We start from the raw sequence: 17,186 nt of genomic DNA, 5'->3' as shown, positions 1-17,186 counted from the left end.
GGGGGCTGCACATGTATGTGGGGGGCTGCACATGTATGTGGGGGGGCTGCACTAGTAACTGTGAGGGAGCTGCACATGTATGTGGGGAGGCTGCACATGTATGTGAGGGGGGCTGCACATGTATGTGGGGGGGCTGCACATGTATGTGAGGGGGCTGCACATGTATGTGAGGGGGCTGCACATGTATGTGAGGGGGCTGCACATGTATGTGGGGAGGCTGCACATGTATGTGGGGGGCGGCACATGTATGTGAGGGGGGTGCACATGTATGTGGGGGGCTGCACATGTATGTGGGGGGCTGCACATGTATGTGGGGGGGCTGCACATGTATGTGGGAGGCTGCACATGTATGTGAGGGGGCTGCACATGTATGTGGGGAGGCTGCACATGTATGTGGGGGGCGGCACATGTATGTGAGGGGGCTACACATGTATGTGGGGGGCTGCACATGTATGTGGGGAGGCTGCACATGTATGTGGGGGGCTGCACATGTATGTGAGGGGGCTGCACATGTATGTGAGGGGGCTGCACATGTATGTGGGGGGCGGCACATGTATGTGAGGGGGCTACACATGTATGTGGGGAGGCGGCACATGTATGTGAGGGGGCTGCACATGTATGTGGGGGGCTGCACATGTATGTGGGGGGGCTGCACATGTATGTGAGGGGGCTGCACATGTATGTGGGGGGGCTGCACATGTATGTGGGGGGGCTGCATATGTATGTGGGGGGGGGGCTGCACATGTATGTGGGGGGGGCTGCATATGTATGTGGGGGGGGGGCTGCACATGTATGTGAGGGGCTGCACATGTTTCTTAATGACACCTTTAGGGTGAGCTTCCTTCTCTCCTAGACAATGTCTGTCTGATGGTGAATGTGCCGCCTGCCACCAGATCCACCAGATGCAGTGCCGCTTGCCACCCATAGCCTGCCACCAGATGCAGTGCCACTTGCCACCCATAGCCTGCCACCAGATGCAGTGCCGCTTGCCACCCATAGCCTGCCACCAGATGCAGTGCCGCTTGCCACCCATAGCCTGCCACCAGATGCAGTGCCGCTTGCCACCCATAGCCTGCCACCAGATGCAGTGCCGCTTGCCACCCATAGCCTGCCACCAGATGCAGTGCCGCTTGCCACCCATAGCCTGCCACCAGATGCAGTGCCGCTTGCCATCCATTGCCTGCCACCAGATGCAGTGCCGCTTGCCACCCATAGCCTGCCACCAGATGCAGTGCCGCTTGCCATCCATTGCCTGCCACCAGATGCAGTGCCGCTGTCACTCCCTCTGCATGAGTCCCGTGTGTAGAAGGAAAGGAGTGGCGTCACCTGCTATTTGCCGCTGGGTGCCAGAGAAGGAGGGGGTGCCGAGGTGGGCGGGGACAGCAGTGCTGCACTAGGCGCAGGCCTCACTCCCGGCCTTACTGTCTGAGAGTAAATTGTCACTGGTTGTAAGACGCCAGGCAGCGCCGGCCCTACCAACCAGTCCCAGAAATGTAATTATTAGTTAGTAGGGGGGTGACTGTGTCCTCTGTTTCATTCCGGGACATTGTATTGTCCCAGAATGAAGGTGCCCGGGACAGACATGCCAATTGCGGGACTGTCCCGGGCAATTTGGGACACGTGGGCACCCCACTAGACCCGCTTGTTTGTGGCCCGTGGAATCGGGGTCATTTATGAGGATCTGTAGATGGGCACTGAGCGGTGGGTGAACATGTCGTGTAGAAGAAAGACTTTGGAAGACGATGTAAAATGCAGCTGGCGGCGGTGGCGGCGGCGGCGGCGTCTGTTGTGAGCGGCGGCACCTGGTGACCCATCTATCTGTAATTTCTGCTTGTTGCTCGGCGTTCCTCAGCCTCACACTGATGAAGAAATATGGCTCCCCCGACACAGCCAGGGAAAGGACACTGTTCTCCGCGGATCGCTTGAAAAGCCGTCCGAAAGGCAAAAAGGCAATTTGTCGGAGGGCGCGGGGAACATTCGCCGTTACGCTGAAGTCAGAGGACACCTGTAGAGTCCTAATCATCTCCTGCTGGGACTTTCCCGGCTCTAAACATTCAGGATGAGTTCTTTGTTCGCTCCTCACCCCCCTGACACGCAAATCACTTAAATCAATGGCGTCCTCGCCGCAGACAATCCCCAGCGCCCGCCGCATTCCTTTCATGTTTCCATTCAAGTGACGGGCGGATCGGAATAGACGATCGTTTACTAGGACTACTTTCCCATCAATTTATATCTATTAGATCCGGGAAATGTCAGGACTACTCCCTCCACTTTCCTCATAGGGGTGCCCAAGTGACCCCACCTCTAAATATGCAGGGACCACCCACCATGCCCATCCTATGGGTTGGCTTCCACTTAGACCCCACCTCTAAATATGCAGGGACCACCCACCATGCCCATCCTATGGGTTGGCTTCCACTTAGACCACACCTCTAAATATGCAGGGACCACCCACCATGCCCATCCTATGGGTTGGCTTCCACTTAGACCCCACCTCTAAATATGCAGGGACCACCCACCATGCCCATCCTATGGGTTGGCTTCCACTTAGACCCCACCTCTAAATATGCAGGGTCCACCCACCATGCCCATCCTATGGGTTGGCTTCCACTTAGACCCCACCTCTAAATATGCAGGACCACCCACCATGCCCATCCTATGGGTTGGCTTCCACTTAGACCCCACCTCTAAATATGCAGGGTCCATCCACTATGCCCATCCTATGGGTTGGCTTCCACTTAGACCCCACCTCTAAATATGCAGGACCACCCACCATGCCCATCCTATGGGTTGGCTTCCACTTAGACCCCACCTCTAAATATGCAGGGTCCACCCACCATGCCCATCCTATGGGTTGGCTTCCACTTAGACCCCACCTCTAAATATGCAGGGTCCATCCACTATGCCCATCCTATGGGTTGGCTTCCACTTAGACCCCACCTCTAAATATGCAGGGACCACCCACCATGCCCATCCTATGGGTTGGCTTCCACTTAGACCACACCTCTAAATATGCAGGGTCCACCCACCATGCCCATCCTATGGGTTGGCTTCCACTTAGACCACACCTCTAAATATGCAGGGACCACCCACCATGCCCATCCTATGGGTTGGCTTCCACTTAGACCACACCTCTAAATATGCAGGGACCACCCACCATGCCCATCCTATGCGTTGGCTTCCACTTAGACCCCACCTCTAAATATTTTGGGACTGCCCAATCACAGCTCTGCATTGGTGGAGCGGCGGTGCCCTCTGTGGCCCATAGTAGACCTGTACTTCTGAGAGGAAGGGGCCACACTCTCTGTGTGCCGGAAAGACAGAATTCAGACCCCGAGGCATCTCATCCCCGACGGGCATTAAAACCCACCGAATCCTCAGACATCCTCCTCTGATTTCACCGGGAACAGATGTGCAGCCCATATATCTGGGGCACTCGGGGGCGGAGCCATGTCTGCAGCGCTACGCGTCCCCTCCCCCGCCAATAACTCCGTCCCCTCCCTTCCAAAATCATCCATTTATTGTGACCAATCAGGGCCCTCCGCCGTACAGAGGAGAAGAGATCAGATCCAGAATGCTTGTAGAAAGGACCTGCTGGGAGTTGTAGTTCTGTGGCGGGGGGAGGGGTGTGATAAGTGAGGAGGTAAACCCCGCCGCTCCATTCATCATGTGCAACAGACCGCGCGTTTCCATGCAGTTTGCACGCGCTCCTGCGCACCGCGTGTCGGGAAGCTCATTAATTTCAATGTGCAAAAGAAGTCCCTGACTCTTCTGCAAAATCGCACCGAAACGCATTGTGCATGTCCAGGAATGACCGCACAAAATCGCACCGAAACGCATTGTGCATGTCAGGAATGACCGCACAAAATCGCACACCGAAACGCATTGAGCATGTCCAGGAATGACCGCACAAAATCGCACCGAAACGCATTGAGCATGTCCAGGAATGACCGCACAAAATCGCACCGAAACGCATTGTGCATGTCAGGAATGACCGCACAAAATCGCACACCGAAACGCATTGAGCATGTCCAGGAATGACCGCACAAAATCGCACCGAAACGCATTGTGCATGTCAGGAATGACCGCACAAAATCGCACACCGAAACGCATTGAGCATGTCCAGGAATGACCGCACAAAATCGCACGCTTTCCCAAGACGCAGAGAAACGCGTTGCCCTTTAGCAGACGGTTACATTCCAAATGAACGGCGCTGCCGCAGTGTCTGCGAGAGACTGCGAGTTTCTGTGCGATATTCCCGACACACAGACTGTGAATGACGCCTGACCAGCGATTCGTAAAGACCGGAGCAGACAGGTTTGTGAAAGAATCTCGCATGCGTTATAAAAGTGCGTCAAACTCACATACATGTCAGAACTTGAGTCGGTGCGGACTGCGTCACCTTCAGAGCGCATGCGAGTCGCTTTCACCAAACCCGTCTCTGAGCCGCTATCGGAGCGCCCGTCCACAGGACGGTCCGAGGTCACCGGAAGAGCGCCGAGGAAAAACACCAATAAAGTCATCCCTCTATAGTGTGTTCTTGTCTCAGTCCAGAGCACTGAGTGTCATTTCTGTCTGCTGCCTCCTTCCTCTGCTATCAGCATGAGACTCCTCCCCCTGCCCCTCCTCCTTCCTCTGCTATCAGCATGCGACTCCTCCCCCCTGCCCCTCCTCCTTCCTCCTCCTTCCTCTGCTATCTGCATGAGACTCCTCCCCCTGCCCCTCCTCCTTCCTCCCCCTTCCTCTACCATCAGCATGAGACTCCTCCCCCTGCCCCTCCTCCTTCCTCTGCTATCTGCATGAGACTCCTCCCCATGCCCCTCCTCCTACCTCTGCTATCTGCATGAGACTCCTCCCCCTGTCCCTCCTCCTTCCTCTGCTATCTGCATGAGACTCCTCCCCCTCCTCCTTCCTCTGCTATCAGCATGAGTCTCCTCCCCTGCCCCTCCTCCTTCCTCCCCCTTCCTCTACCATCAGCATGAGACTCCTCCCCCTGCCCCTCCTCCTTCCTCTGCTATCTGCATGAAACTCCTCCCCCTGCCCCTCCTCCTTCCTCTGCTATCTGCATGAGACTCCTCCCCCTGCCCCTCCTCCTTCCTCTTCTATCTGCATGAGACTCCTCCCCCTGCCCCTCCTCCTTCCTCTGCTATCTGCATGAGACTCCTCCCCCTGCCCCTCCTCCTTCCTCTGCTATCTGCATGAGACTCCTCCTCCCCTCCCCCACATCCCTCCTCCTTCCTCTGCTATCTGCATGAGTCTCCTCCCCCTTTCCGCCTTCCTCCCCCCTCCTCTTTCCTCCCTCTCCGATCCTCCCTCTCCCTCCGTTCCTTCTCTCTCCTTCTCCTTCCTCTGCTATCTGCATGAGTCACTTCTGACAAGTTTTCCTGACACCAAGAGATAAAAGGTGACAAGAAGGGGGAGCTCCAGCACACAGCCTGTGATTGACATGCTGTGTGAAAAGGGGGGCCCTCCAATCAGCTCTCACTGAGCTCTGTAGAGTGTAACTTCAGCTCTCCGCCCCCTTTTTTCTGACATCTCAGACAAACTTTATACATTCTTCACCTTGAATGGATGTAGAGAAGAGAAGACTGCAGGTAAAGAGGTACAACGTATGTAGAAGTATTTGTATCACCTCACTGAGGATATGAAGGGTTCACATCCACTTTAATGAATACGGATCTTCAGGATGAAATGCGTTGAGAAGGATCCTCGGTGCGTTTCTCCCCCTTTGTATCGCATTGTTCTTTTTGAACCCGGCATGTTGTGGATTTCCTTTGTTAGTCATCAGCGCCGGAGAACAATAAATATCCATCAAAGACTCAGAAACGTGTTTATTCTCCGGCGGGCCGGCGCTTTGCGGGATTTTATTGCGCTGTGATTCTGGAAGGGCCAATCAAAATCATATAACGCGGCGCCATAACAATGCATCGCACAGAGCGACGGGAACGCATTATCCACGCCATGCGTTTATATGTTGTGTGTGAAGGCGACTCGTTATTCCTGAGGAGCGACCAGAAATGTATTCGTCATCTCAGTTGTGGCGCGATGACATCACAGGGGTGGGCGTGGTCATCACAGGGGTGGGCGTGGTCATCACAGGGGTGGGCGTGGTGATCACAGGGGTGGGCGTGGTGATCACAGGGGTGGGCGTGGTGATACGGTCAGTGAGATCCCTTCATAATGAACAATAAATACGATGTAACGTTCAGTGCTGAACTCCGACACAAAACTCATCAAACACAACACTGGCGCTGAAAACAAATCTGCAAAAGTCGCTTAAATAAACGCACGCTGCCGCCGTCAGTTGCCCGTTTTTTTTGCGTTTGACATTTTTTTTCTCTGCCCCTATACGCCCCTCCATGTTAGTCTGTGTGAGCGTGCAACAGGGCCGCTGATAGGCTGGTACAGCCATCCCTCCTGTACTGGGCCCAGGCCCCAACAGATCAAAAGGGGGCCCCGGGCCCCAACAGTTTAAAGGGGGGGCCTGGGCACCTGCTGAGCTGGAGGGCCCCCTCTGTGCATTCCATCTGCTGTCTGGGCCCCCCTGAGCCTTGCATCTGTTCTCCGGCCCCCCTGTGCCTTCCATCTGCTCTCCGGGCCCCCCTGTGCCTTCCATCTGCTGTCTGCCCCCCCCCCGTGTGCCCCTTTCCCCCTAAGCACTTCATGGAGGGACGGAAGGAAGGAAGGAAGGAAGAGGATTTTGGGCAGAAAAGACCCTTTGATGCGCCTGAACGCATTTAAAAGATCGATTATACATTTCAATGGTGACAATAAATGACAATTCAATGAATGAACGCTGATAAGCTGTTGTGGTGGGAATGGGTTGGTTTTGGGTAAACTCTACAATGGCGGCTCACAATGGGCGCTTGCTGGAAATCCAAAGCCGTTCCTTTCAGTCATTATATTTCTTTGTTTCTTCTGCAGATCCCGCAGATCAGTTACGGCTCCACGGCTCCGGAGCTGAGTGATGATCGCCGATACGATTTCTTCTCCAGAGTGGTTCCACCGGACTCCTTCCAGGCCCAGGCGATGGTGGACATCGTGAAGGCGATGGGATGGAACTACGTCTCCACATTGGCGTCAGAGGGAAGCTACGGGGAGAAGGGGGTGGAGTCCTTCATGCAGATCTCCCGGGAAGAAGGTAGGTGCCCGCCACTTCATACCCCATCTGCTGGCCAGTCTGTGCTCTGCCCGTTGACCAGTTTGGACTCTTTAGCCCGTTGTCCAGTTTGGACTCTTTAGCCCGTTGACCAGTTTGGACTCTTTAGCCCGTTGACCAGTTTGGACTCTTTAGCCCGTTGTCCAGTTTGGACTCTTTAGCCCGTTGACCAGTTTGGACTCTTTAGCCCGTTGTCCAGTTTGGACTCTTTAGCCCGTTGTCCAGTTTGGACTCTTTAGCCCGTTGACCAGTTTGGACTCTTTAGCCCGTTGACCAGTTTGGACTCTTTAGCCCGTTGACCAGTTTGGACTCTTTAGCCCGTTGTCCAGTTTGGACTCTTTAGCCCGTTGTCCAGTTTGGACTCTTTAGCCCGTTGACCAGTTTGGACTCTTTAGCCCGTTGACCAGTTTGGACTCTTTAGCCCGTTGTCCAGTTTGGACTCTTTAGCCCGTTGACCAGTTTGGACTCTTCAGCCCGTTGTCCAGTTTGGACTCTTTAGCCCGTTGACCAGTTTGGACTCTTTAGCCCGTTGACCAGTTTGGACTCTTTAGCCCGTTGACCAGTTTGGACTCTTTAGCCCGTTGACCAGTTTGGACTCTTTAGCCCGTTGACCAGTTTGGACTCTTTAGCCCGTTGACCAGTTTGGACTCTTTAGCCCGTTGTCCAGTTTGGACTCTTTAGCCCGTTGACCAGTTTGGACTCTTTAGCCCGTTGACCAGTTTGGACTCTTTAGCCCGTTGTCCAGTTTGGACTCTTTAGCCCGTTGTCCAGTTTCCCGGCTGTTGTTATAAAAAGAAGATAAAAGCAGAACTTGTCTCCAGGTGACCAGCACAGGAACCAGCAGGAGACTCTGAAGTCACGGGGGTTGGGTCATAAGACGGGGAGGGTCGGGGAATAACTACAGATCATGGGGCCCATAGCAAACTTTTGAGGGGTCCTATCCTGTGAGGTCATATCCTGTGAGGTCCTATCCTGTGAGGTCATATCCTGTGAGGTAAAATTCTGGGAGGTCATATCCTGTGAGGTCATATCCTGTGAGGTCATATCCTGTGAGGTAAAATTCTGGGAGGTCATATCCTGTGAGGTCATATTCTGTGATGTCATTTCCCATGGAGGAAGCGATTGGCTGTTGGAGTCATCACTTCCTGTTTCTTTCTCATTGCTTTTGTTGTGTTTGAATAAAAAGGAAGTGCGGTGCTGGGGAGAGGCGGAGAAGAGGGCGGAGCTGAGAACGTAGCCGTGGTGATATCTGTATACTCGGGGATATACGGGAAATAGAGTGATAGGGAAGATGTATTATATCATTAGATTGAAATGTGTGCTTCTTATCACAGGAGATATGGCGTGCGCTCAGCGGACAGACACATTTCCATGACAGAGGGAAGGAAGGAAAAGGTGAACTCTAAGCAAGGAAGAGAGAGAGAGAGAGAGAGGGGGGGAGGGAGGGAGGAAGGAAAGGCAAGGTAAATCCTCAGAAAGGGAGGAAGTAAGGAGGAAAGGAAGGAAGGAAGGGCAAGGTGAATCCTCAGGAAGGAAGAGAGAGGGAGGGAAGGAAAGAAGGGAAGGAAGGAAGGAAGGAAGGAAGGGCAAGGTGAATCCTCAGGAAGGGAGGAAGTAAGGAGGAAAGGAAGGAAGGAAGGGCAAGGTGAATCCTCAGGAAGGGAGGAAGGAAGGAGGAAAGGAAGGAAGGAAGGGCAAGGTAAATCCTCAGGAAGGGAGGAAGGAAGGAGGAAAGGAAGGAAGGAAGGGCAAGGTAAATCCTCAGGAAGGAAGAGAGATGGAGGGAAGGAAAGAAGGGAAGGAAGGAAGGAAGGAAGGGCAAGGTGAATCCTCAGGAAGGGAGGAAGGAAGGAGGAAAGGAAGGAAGGAAGGGCAAGGTGAATCCTCAGGAAGGGAGGAAGGAAGTAAGGAGGGAAGGAAGGAAGGGCAAGGTGAATCCTCAGGAAGGGAGGAAGGAAGTAAGGAGGGAAGGAAGGAAGGGCAAGGTGAATCCTCAGGAAGGAAGAGAGAGGAAGGGAAGGAAAGAAGGGACGGAAGGGAAATCAAAGGAAGGAAAGGAAAGGAAGGAAGGGAATGAAGGGAGGAAAGGCAAGGTGAATCCCAAGGAAGGAAGAGAGAGGGAGGGAGGCAGGAAGGAAGGAAGGAAAGGCAAGGTGAATCCTCAGGAAGGGAGGAAGGAAGGAAGGAGGGAAGGAAGGAAGGGCAAGGTGAATCCTCAGGAAGGATGGGAGGAAGGAAGTAAGGAGGGAAGGAAGGAAGGGCAAGGTGAATCCCCAGGAAGGAAGAGAGAGGGAGGGAGGCAGGAAGGAAGGAAGGTAGGGGTTGATTTGGACCCAAAGGGGAAGTAGTTGGGGTGCGGTTGCAGGGCTCATGTGCTAAAAGGGGGCATGCTAATAGAAGGAGAGAGCAGAGTGACAGAGAGATGAGCTGCTTCACTGTCCAATCACAGGCTGGGGGAGGGACAAGACCTGTAAGTGTTACAGAACTGCAGCAGAGAAAAGTCATCTCTCCTCCCCTTCTAGACCGGGCTGTGCTGTGGGTCAGAGCTGTGTAAATCTCAGGACTGGATGGATAGAAATCCTCAGACGGGAAGAACGGCTCCTTGGTCTTCGTTTTTATCTGTGTGACCGGAGTGCAGCTTTATTGTCGGGGGTTGGGATTTGACTTATGGGCGGTGATTGCTCAAGTTGTAGAAATGGCGGCCCGGAGCCGTGGCGCGGTGTGTGGCGCGGTGTGTGGCGCGGTGTGTGGCACGGTGTGGCGCGGTGTGTGGCGGATCGGTTGAAGAGGACACGGCATTTTTAATGATTGTGTCTGCGCCCCCCTCCCCCCCATCCGCCATCTGACCGTCTTCCTCTCTCTCTCTCGTTAATTATGTATCAGACCCGCGCTCAGCCTCCAGCGAAGCTGCCAATCGGCCTCCGGACTTCAATCTTCCAGACTCCCGCCTTCCACCCAGAGAGAGCGCCAATCTCATCCTCCCGCTATTGATTCTATCAGAGGCTGAATTCTGTCTTTTATAGAGCCAGAGGGCCCCAGAGCACTCAGAGGGGCCACAGAGGCGCCTAGGGTGAGATTTCTGGGAGGCAGAAAATTGATGGGTGTGAGGGGGGGGGCTCTGACCCGGAAATCATATAGATAGTCTTCTATGTCTTCTCCAAATGATATTCTCTATATATATGAGAACAGATCGATCGATCGATAGATTTCTATATATATATTATAGCAAAGTCATGCTGCAGTTCACACCTGATCCTCAATAGTTACCTATAGAAGGAGCTCCACCCTTCACCTAAGTCCCCCTCCTATGGGCTCCTGGAAGGTGACTATATGACCCCCTCCTATGGGCTCCTGGAAGGTGACTATATGACCCCCTCCTATGGGCTCCTGGAAGGTGACTGTATGGCCCCCTCCTATGGGCTCCTGGAAGGTGACTATAAGGCCCCCTCCTATGGGCTCCTAGAAGGTGACTATATGGCCCCCTCCTATGGGCTCCTGGAAGGTGACTATATGGCCCCCTCCTATGGGCTCCTGGAAGGTGACTATATGGCCCCCTCCTATGGGCTCCTGGAAGGTGACTATAAGGCCCCCTCCTATGGGCTCCTGGAAGGTGACTATAAGGCCCCCTCCTATGGGCTCCTGGAAGGTGACTATATGGCCCCCTCCTATGGGCTCCTGGAAGGTGACTATATGACCCCCTCCTATGGGCTCCTGGAAGGTGACTATATGACCCCCTCTTATGGGCTCCTGGAAGGTAACTATATGGCCCCCTCCTATGGGCTCCTGGAAGGTGACTATATGGCCCCCTCCTGTGGGCTCCTGGAAGGTGACTATATGGCCCCCTCCTGTGGGCTCCTGGAAGGTGACTATATGGCCCCCTCCTATGGGCTCCTGGAAGGTGACTTTATGGCCCCCTCCTATGGGCTCCTGGAAGGTGACTATATGACCCCCTCCTATGGGCTCCTGGAAGGTGACTATAAGGCCCCCTCCTATGGGCTCCTGGAAGGTGACTATATGGCCCCCTCCTGTGGGCTCCTGGAAGGTGACTATAAGGCCCCCTCCTATGGGCTCCTGGAAGGTGACTATATGACCCCCTCCTATGGGATTGGAAAGTCCCATTTCCAATCCGTCATCCAGGAGCTTGTTAGCGGATATTATTCATCAATGGAGGGAACATTCGTTTTATGGCCCTTCCGCGCTCCGGCCGCTGACCTTGTGCGCAGTAAAACTCTTCACATGACACTTGGAAGTTTGATGGCCTCATTGTTCTCCCTGCGTCAGGGGCCGGTCCGATCCATCACCATTCAATGTGAGGACAGCCGCTGCCTGACTATATGACCCCCTCCTATGGGCTCCTGGAAGGTGACTATATGGCCCCCTCCTATGGGCTCCTGGAAGGTGACTATATGGCCCCCTCCTATGGGCTCCTGGAAGGTGACTATATGGCCCCCTCCTATGGGCTCCTGGAAGATGACTTTATGACCCCCTCCTATGGGCTCCTGGAAGATGACTTTATGACCCCCTCCTATGGGCTCCTGGAAGGTGACTATATGGCCCCCTCCTATGGGCTCCTGGAAGGTGACTATATGACCCCCTCCTATGGGCTCCTGGAAGGTGACTATATGGCCCCCTCCTATGGGCTCCTGAAAGGTGACTATATAACCCCCTCCTATGGGCTCCTGGAAGGTGACTATATAACCCCCTCCTATGGGCTCCTGGAAGGTGACTATATGACCCCCTCCTATGGGCTCCTGGAAGGTGACTATATGACCCCCTCCTATGGGCTCCTGGAAGGTGACTATATGGCCCCCTCCTATGGGCTCCTGAAAGGTGACTATATAACCCCCTCCTATGGGCTCCTGGAAGGTGACTATATAACCCCCTCCTATGGGCTCCTGGAAGGTGACTATATGACCCCCTCCTATGGGCTCCTGGAAGGTGACTATATGACCCCCTCTTATGGGCTCCTGGAAGGTGACTATATGACCCCCTCTTATGGGCTCCTGGAAGGTGACTATATGGCCCCCTCCTATGGGCTCCTGGAAGGTGACTATATGACCCCCTCTTATGGGCTCCTGGAAGGTGACTATATGACCCCCTCTTATGGGCTCCTGGAAGGTGACTATATAACCCCCTCCTATGGGCTCCTGGAAGGTGACTATATGGCCCCCTCCTATGGGCTCCTGGAAGGTGACTATATGACCCCCTCCTTTATGGGGTGTTCTTTGAGTACAGGAGACCCTGCAGTGACGGAGTCCCATTGAGGAAGGGGGGAGAATTGGCCTGCAGATTATTTCTATATTTTGGGATTGGCCTTCAATCACCCCTTCACATGACCAATGTCATCTCCTCCATCCAATCACCACCGGCTGTCAGTTGCCAGTTATGGATCACCAGTCACAATGGAGCAGATTACAATAAGAGGCCGGGACTGGCAGGTCGTCTCTCTGGAGCCGGACAGTCTGAGATTTCATTGTAGAAATGAAGGCGGGGGAGGGGGATCCGGTCTCGTTCGGTGTTGAGGCGTTAATTGTAAATCTGGCCGTTCCTCACTCCTATGGAAGTTGGGAGATTTAGAGAGTGGTGGTGGCAGGTCGCCCCTCTGGGGCCGGGCCATTCGTCACCTGTACTCTGTCCTTCCTGGCAGGTCTCTGAGGAGCCATAATAGAAAGTCCCATTTCCCATCCATCATCCAGGAGCTTGTTAGCGGATATTATTCATCAATGGAGGGAACATTCGTTTTATGGCCCTTCCGCGCTCCGGCCGCTGACCTTGTGCGCAGTAAAACTCTTCAGATGACACTTGTAAGTTTGATGGCCTCATTGTTCTCCCTGCGTCAGGGGCCGGTCCGATCCATCACCATTCAATGTGAGGACAGCCGCTGCCTGATTTCCCCATTAACCCTCCATTACAGGCGGATCACCTGCAGGAGGCCTCCTCCTCCCGAGTCCCCCCTGTGTGTGTCGCTCTCCGGGATCCCCCCATAGAGCAGATGTGGGCCCATCGAGTAAGGAGGAGACCTAAGAGGCAACTTCTCCTTACACTTTGATTGCAGCCGATGCCGTGTGTCATACAAATGCCGTGTGTCATACAAATGCCGTGTGTCATACAAATGCCGTGTGTCATACAAATGCCGTGTGTCATACAAATGCCGTGTGTTATATACAGAGGGGGAGGGGAAATAACGATCGTCTCCCCTGCAGATTGTTACATAGAAATGAAGGTCTATCATTTCTCTCATAGGTGTATTTTATATGATAGAGACAGAATATCAACCAAAACTCCAGAGAGATCACATGATACAAATGTTATAAATTCAGTAATGTGTGGAGACCAGATCACCAACTACAAGAAACATCTGACCTCTGTGCTTCCCAACAGGGGGCCTCCCACAACTACTAAGGAACCTCCCCCAACCACTAAGGAACCTCCCACAACTACTAAGGAACCTCCCCCAACTACTAAGGACCCTCCCCCAACTACTAAGGAACCTCCCCCAACTACTAAGGACCCTCCCCCAACTACTAAGGAACCTCCCCCAACTACTAAGGGACCTCCCCCAACTACTAGGGAACCTCCCCCAACTACTAAGGAACCTCCCCCAACTACTAAGGACCCTCCCCCAACTACTAAGGGACCTCCCCACAACTACTAAGGGACCTCCCCCAACTACTAAGGGGGTGAAATACTTATTCCCCTCCATGTATAACATTTGTATCATGTGATCTCTCTGGAGTTTTGGTTGATATTCTGTCTCCATCATATAAAATACATCTATGAGAGGAATTATATTCATTTCTATGTAACAATCTGCAGGGGAGACGATCGGTATCCCCCCCTCCCCCTCCCTCTCTGTAGGTGCAGTGTGTTTTTCAGGTATTAGATGTTATATCGGCGTCACATAATAATGACTCCGGTGTCATGGGGAGCGGTCGGCACTTTTGCGGCGTCTGCATGGAGTGTGTAGGGCCTGCCTGTGTCTGGAGAAGTCTCCCGCTGGTAGATTGCCCATTGTGGTCGGTGTGATTGGCGGGATATCGGATATCTAATGTTCTCAGGCCGGCGGGGGAGGAATGAGTCAGTTCTTTGGAAATCGGTGAAGAGAATGGAACCTTCCTCCTGATTACATGGAAACGTTTGCAGACCACGTCTATGGAAATAGCGAGGGGAGATCTGTTGCCGCTCGGCGCCGCGCTGAGATTCCCGATTGTAGAGAATAGAAGAGATCTGTGGCCGCTCGGCGCCGCGCTGAGATTCCCGATTGTAGAGAATAGAAGAGATCTGTGGCCGCTCGGCGCCGCGCTGAGATTCCCGATTGTAGAGAATAGAAGAGATCTGTGGCCGCTCGGCGCCGCGCTGAGATTCCCGATTGTAGAGAATAGAAGAGATCTGTGGCCGCTCGGCGCCGCGCTGAGATTCCCGATTGTAGAGAATAGAAGAGATCTGTGGCCGCTCGGCGCCGCGCTGAGATTCCCGATTGTAGAGAATAGAAGAGATCTGTGGCCGCTCGGCGTCGCGCTGAGATTCCCGATTGTAGAGAATAGAAGAGATCTGTGGCCGCTCGGCGCCGCGCTGAGATTCCCGATTGTAGAGAATAGAAGAGATCTGTGGCCGCTCGGCGCCGCGCTGAGATTCCCGATTGTAGAGAATAGAAGAGATCTGTGGCCGCTCGGCGCCGCGCTGAGATTACCGATTGTAGAGAATAGAAGAGATCTGTGGCCGCTCGGCGCCGCGCTGAGATTCCCGATTGTAGAGAATAGAAGAGATCTGTGGCCGCTCGGCGCCGCGCTGAGATTCCCGATTGTAGAGAATAGAAGAGATCTGTGGCCGCTCGGCGCCGCGCTGAGATTCCCGATTGTAGAGAATAGAAGAGATCTGCTGCTTGTTTTCTGTGTTTCTCCACCCAGCAGGAAAAATAAATACCTTTGTAGTGCCCCCTTCATCTTTCCCACACACTTCAAGGGTTAACCCCCCCCCCCCAAAGCCATAATAAACTCCAAATGATTATATTGCAGATTACCAGTTCTAAGAATTGATATTTCAGGGGCCACAGGAGGCCCAGTATACATCATGGGGGAGGCGGGGTAATACCTCGGGGGTGGGGCGGAAATTGACTGATTAGCTTTGAAGTCACCTTGAAGGTTCACAAAAACATGATGGGAAGGCTGCCCCCCCCCCCGGGAACATTCGGATCCAGCGGGGTGTAGAGAGCAGAGTGCAGAATCTGTAGAGAGGGGTCCAGGGGGGTTGCCATCCCTATGCTTTCCCTTCTCGCCAGGAACCTTTCTCTACTGCTAGTGCCGTCCCCACCAGGCGGGGTACCTGTCCTTGCTCTACCAAACTTGGGAGCCAGGGCCTTAAAGAGGAAGTAAACCCTCCTCTAGAAAAAAAAAGAGCCTACAAGACAAAGGCATAATGAGCTAGTATGCATAGCATACTAGCTCATTATGTAGTACTTACCTGAGATTGAAGCCCCCGCAGCCGTCCTCGTTCGCCTCCTCCGCCACCATCTCTCACCGAGAGACTTCTGGGTATTGCTGATCCCGCGCTGTGACTGGCCGGAGCACTAATGACGTCACTCCCACGGGAGCCAGCAGTGACGGCACGATCGCCTTCACTAATGGCATGCTCAGTGCGCATGCGCCGTAGACATGGGTGCCCATTTTTGGGAAAATATCTTCTTAACTGTGTAGGTTAAGGGGATATTTGTTGCACCTACAGGTCAGTCTTAATCTAGGATTACCTGTAGGTCTAAGTGGTCTGTAAGGGTTTACAACCACTTTAAATAGGCTGTGTCTGACCCAAGATGGCTGCCAGAGTCACATGGGGCAGCAGCATCCAACCAGATAACTTCCCCAGTCACCCAGGAAACTATAGAGGAGCTCTGTTCCTCTTTTTCAGAGCGCCACCTACAGTGGAGAAAGTAGACTGCCCAACTACTAAGGAACCTCCCCCAACTACTAAGGAACCTCCCCCAACTACTAAGGACCCTCCCCCAACTACTAAGGAACCTCCCCCAACTACTAAGGGACCTCCCCACAACTACTAAGGGACCTCCCCCAACTACTAAGGGGGTCATATACTTATTCCCCTCCATGTATAACATTTGTATCATGTGATCTCTCTGGAGTTTTGGTTGATCTTCTGTCTCCATCATATAAAATACACCTATGAGAGAAATTATATTCATTTCTATGTAACAATCTGCAGGGGAGACGATCGGTATCCCCCCCTCCCCCTCCCCCTCTGTAGGCGCCGTGTGTTTTTCAGGTATTAGATGTTATATCGGCGTCACATAATAATGACTCCGGTGTCATGGGGAGCGGTCGGCACTTTTGCGGCGTCTGCATGGAGTGTGTAGGGCCTGCCTGTGTCTGGAGAAGTCTCCCGCCGGTAGATTGCCCGTTGTGGTCGGTGTGATTGGCGGGATATCGGATATCTAATGTTCTCAGGCCGGCGGGGGAGGAATGAGTCAGTTCTTTGGAAATCGGTGAAGAGAATGGAACCTTCCTCCTGATTACATGGAAACGTTTGCAGACGACGTCTATGGAAATAGCGAGGGGAGGTCTGTGGCCGCTCGGCGCCGCGCTGAGATTCATTTTTATACCGATTTATACTCGGCGCCGCGCTGAGATTCCCGATTGTAGAGAATAGAAGAGATCTGTGGCCGCTCGGCGCCGCGCTGAGATTCCCGATTGTAGAGAATAGAAGAGATCTGTGGCCGCTCGGCGCCGCGCTGAGATTCCCGATTGTAGAGAATAGAAGAGATCTGTGGCCGCTCGGCGCCGCGCTGAGATTCCCGATTGTAGAGAATAGAAGAGATCTGTGGCCGCTCGGCGCCGCGCTGAGATTCCCAATTGTAGAGAATAGAAGAGATCTGTGGCCGCTCGGCGCCGCGCTGAGATTCCCGATTGTAGAGAATAGAAGAGATCTGTGGCCGCTCGGCGCCGCGCTGAGATTCCCGATTGTAGAGAGTAGAAGAGATCTGTGGCCGCTCGGCGCCGCGCTGAGATTCCCGATTGTAGAG

The 17,186-nt window shown here is 53.6% G+C and overlaps 1 protein-coding gene across 1 annotated transcript in view; it reads left to right on the top strand.

The window, feature by feature from the left end:
• Positions 1 to 17,186, top strand: part of GRM7 (glutamate metabotropic receptor 7) — a 353,299-nt gene that overhangs the window by 131,989 nt on the left and 204,124 nt on the right. Inside the window, exon 2 of the mRNA XM_040358638.1 lies at positions 6,925 to 7,141. Coding sequence (XP_040214572.1) covers positions 6,925 to 7,141 — 217 coding nt within the window. The remainder of the gene's footprint in view (positions 1 to 6,924; positions 7,142 to 17,186) is intronic.

The sequence above is a fragment of the Rana temporaria genome, chromosome 7 (genome assembly GCF_905171775.1).
Source record: "Rana temporaria chromosome 7, aRanTem1.1, whole genome shotgun sequence".
NCBI classification, from domain to species: domain Eukaryota; kingdom Metazoa; phylum Chordata; class Amphibia; order Anura; family Ranidae; genus Rana; species Rana temporaria.
Note: the sequence above shows the minus strand (reverse complement) of the source record. Positions and strands in the feature narration are given on the sequence as shown.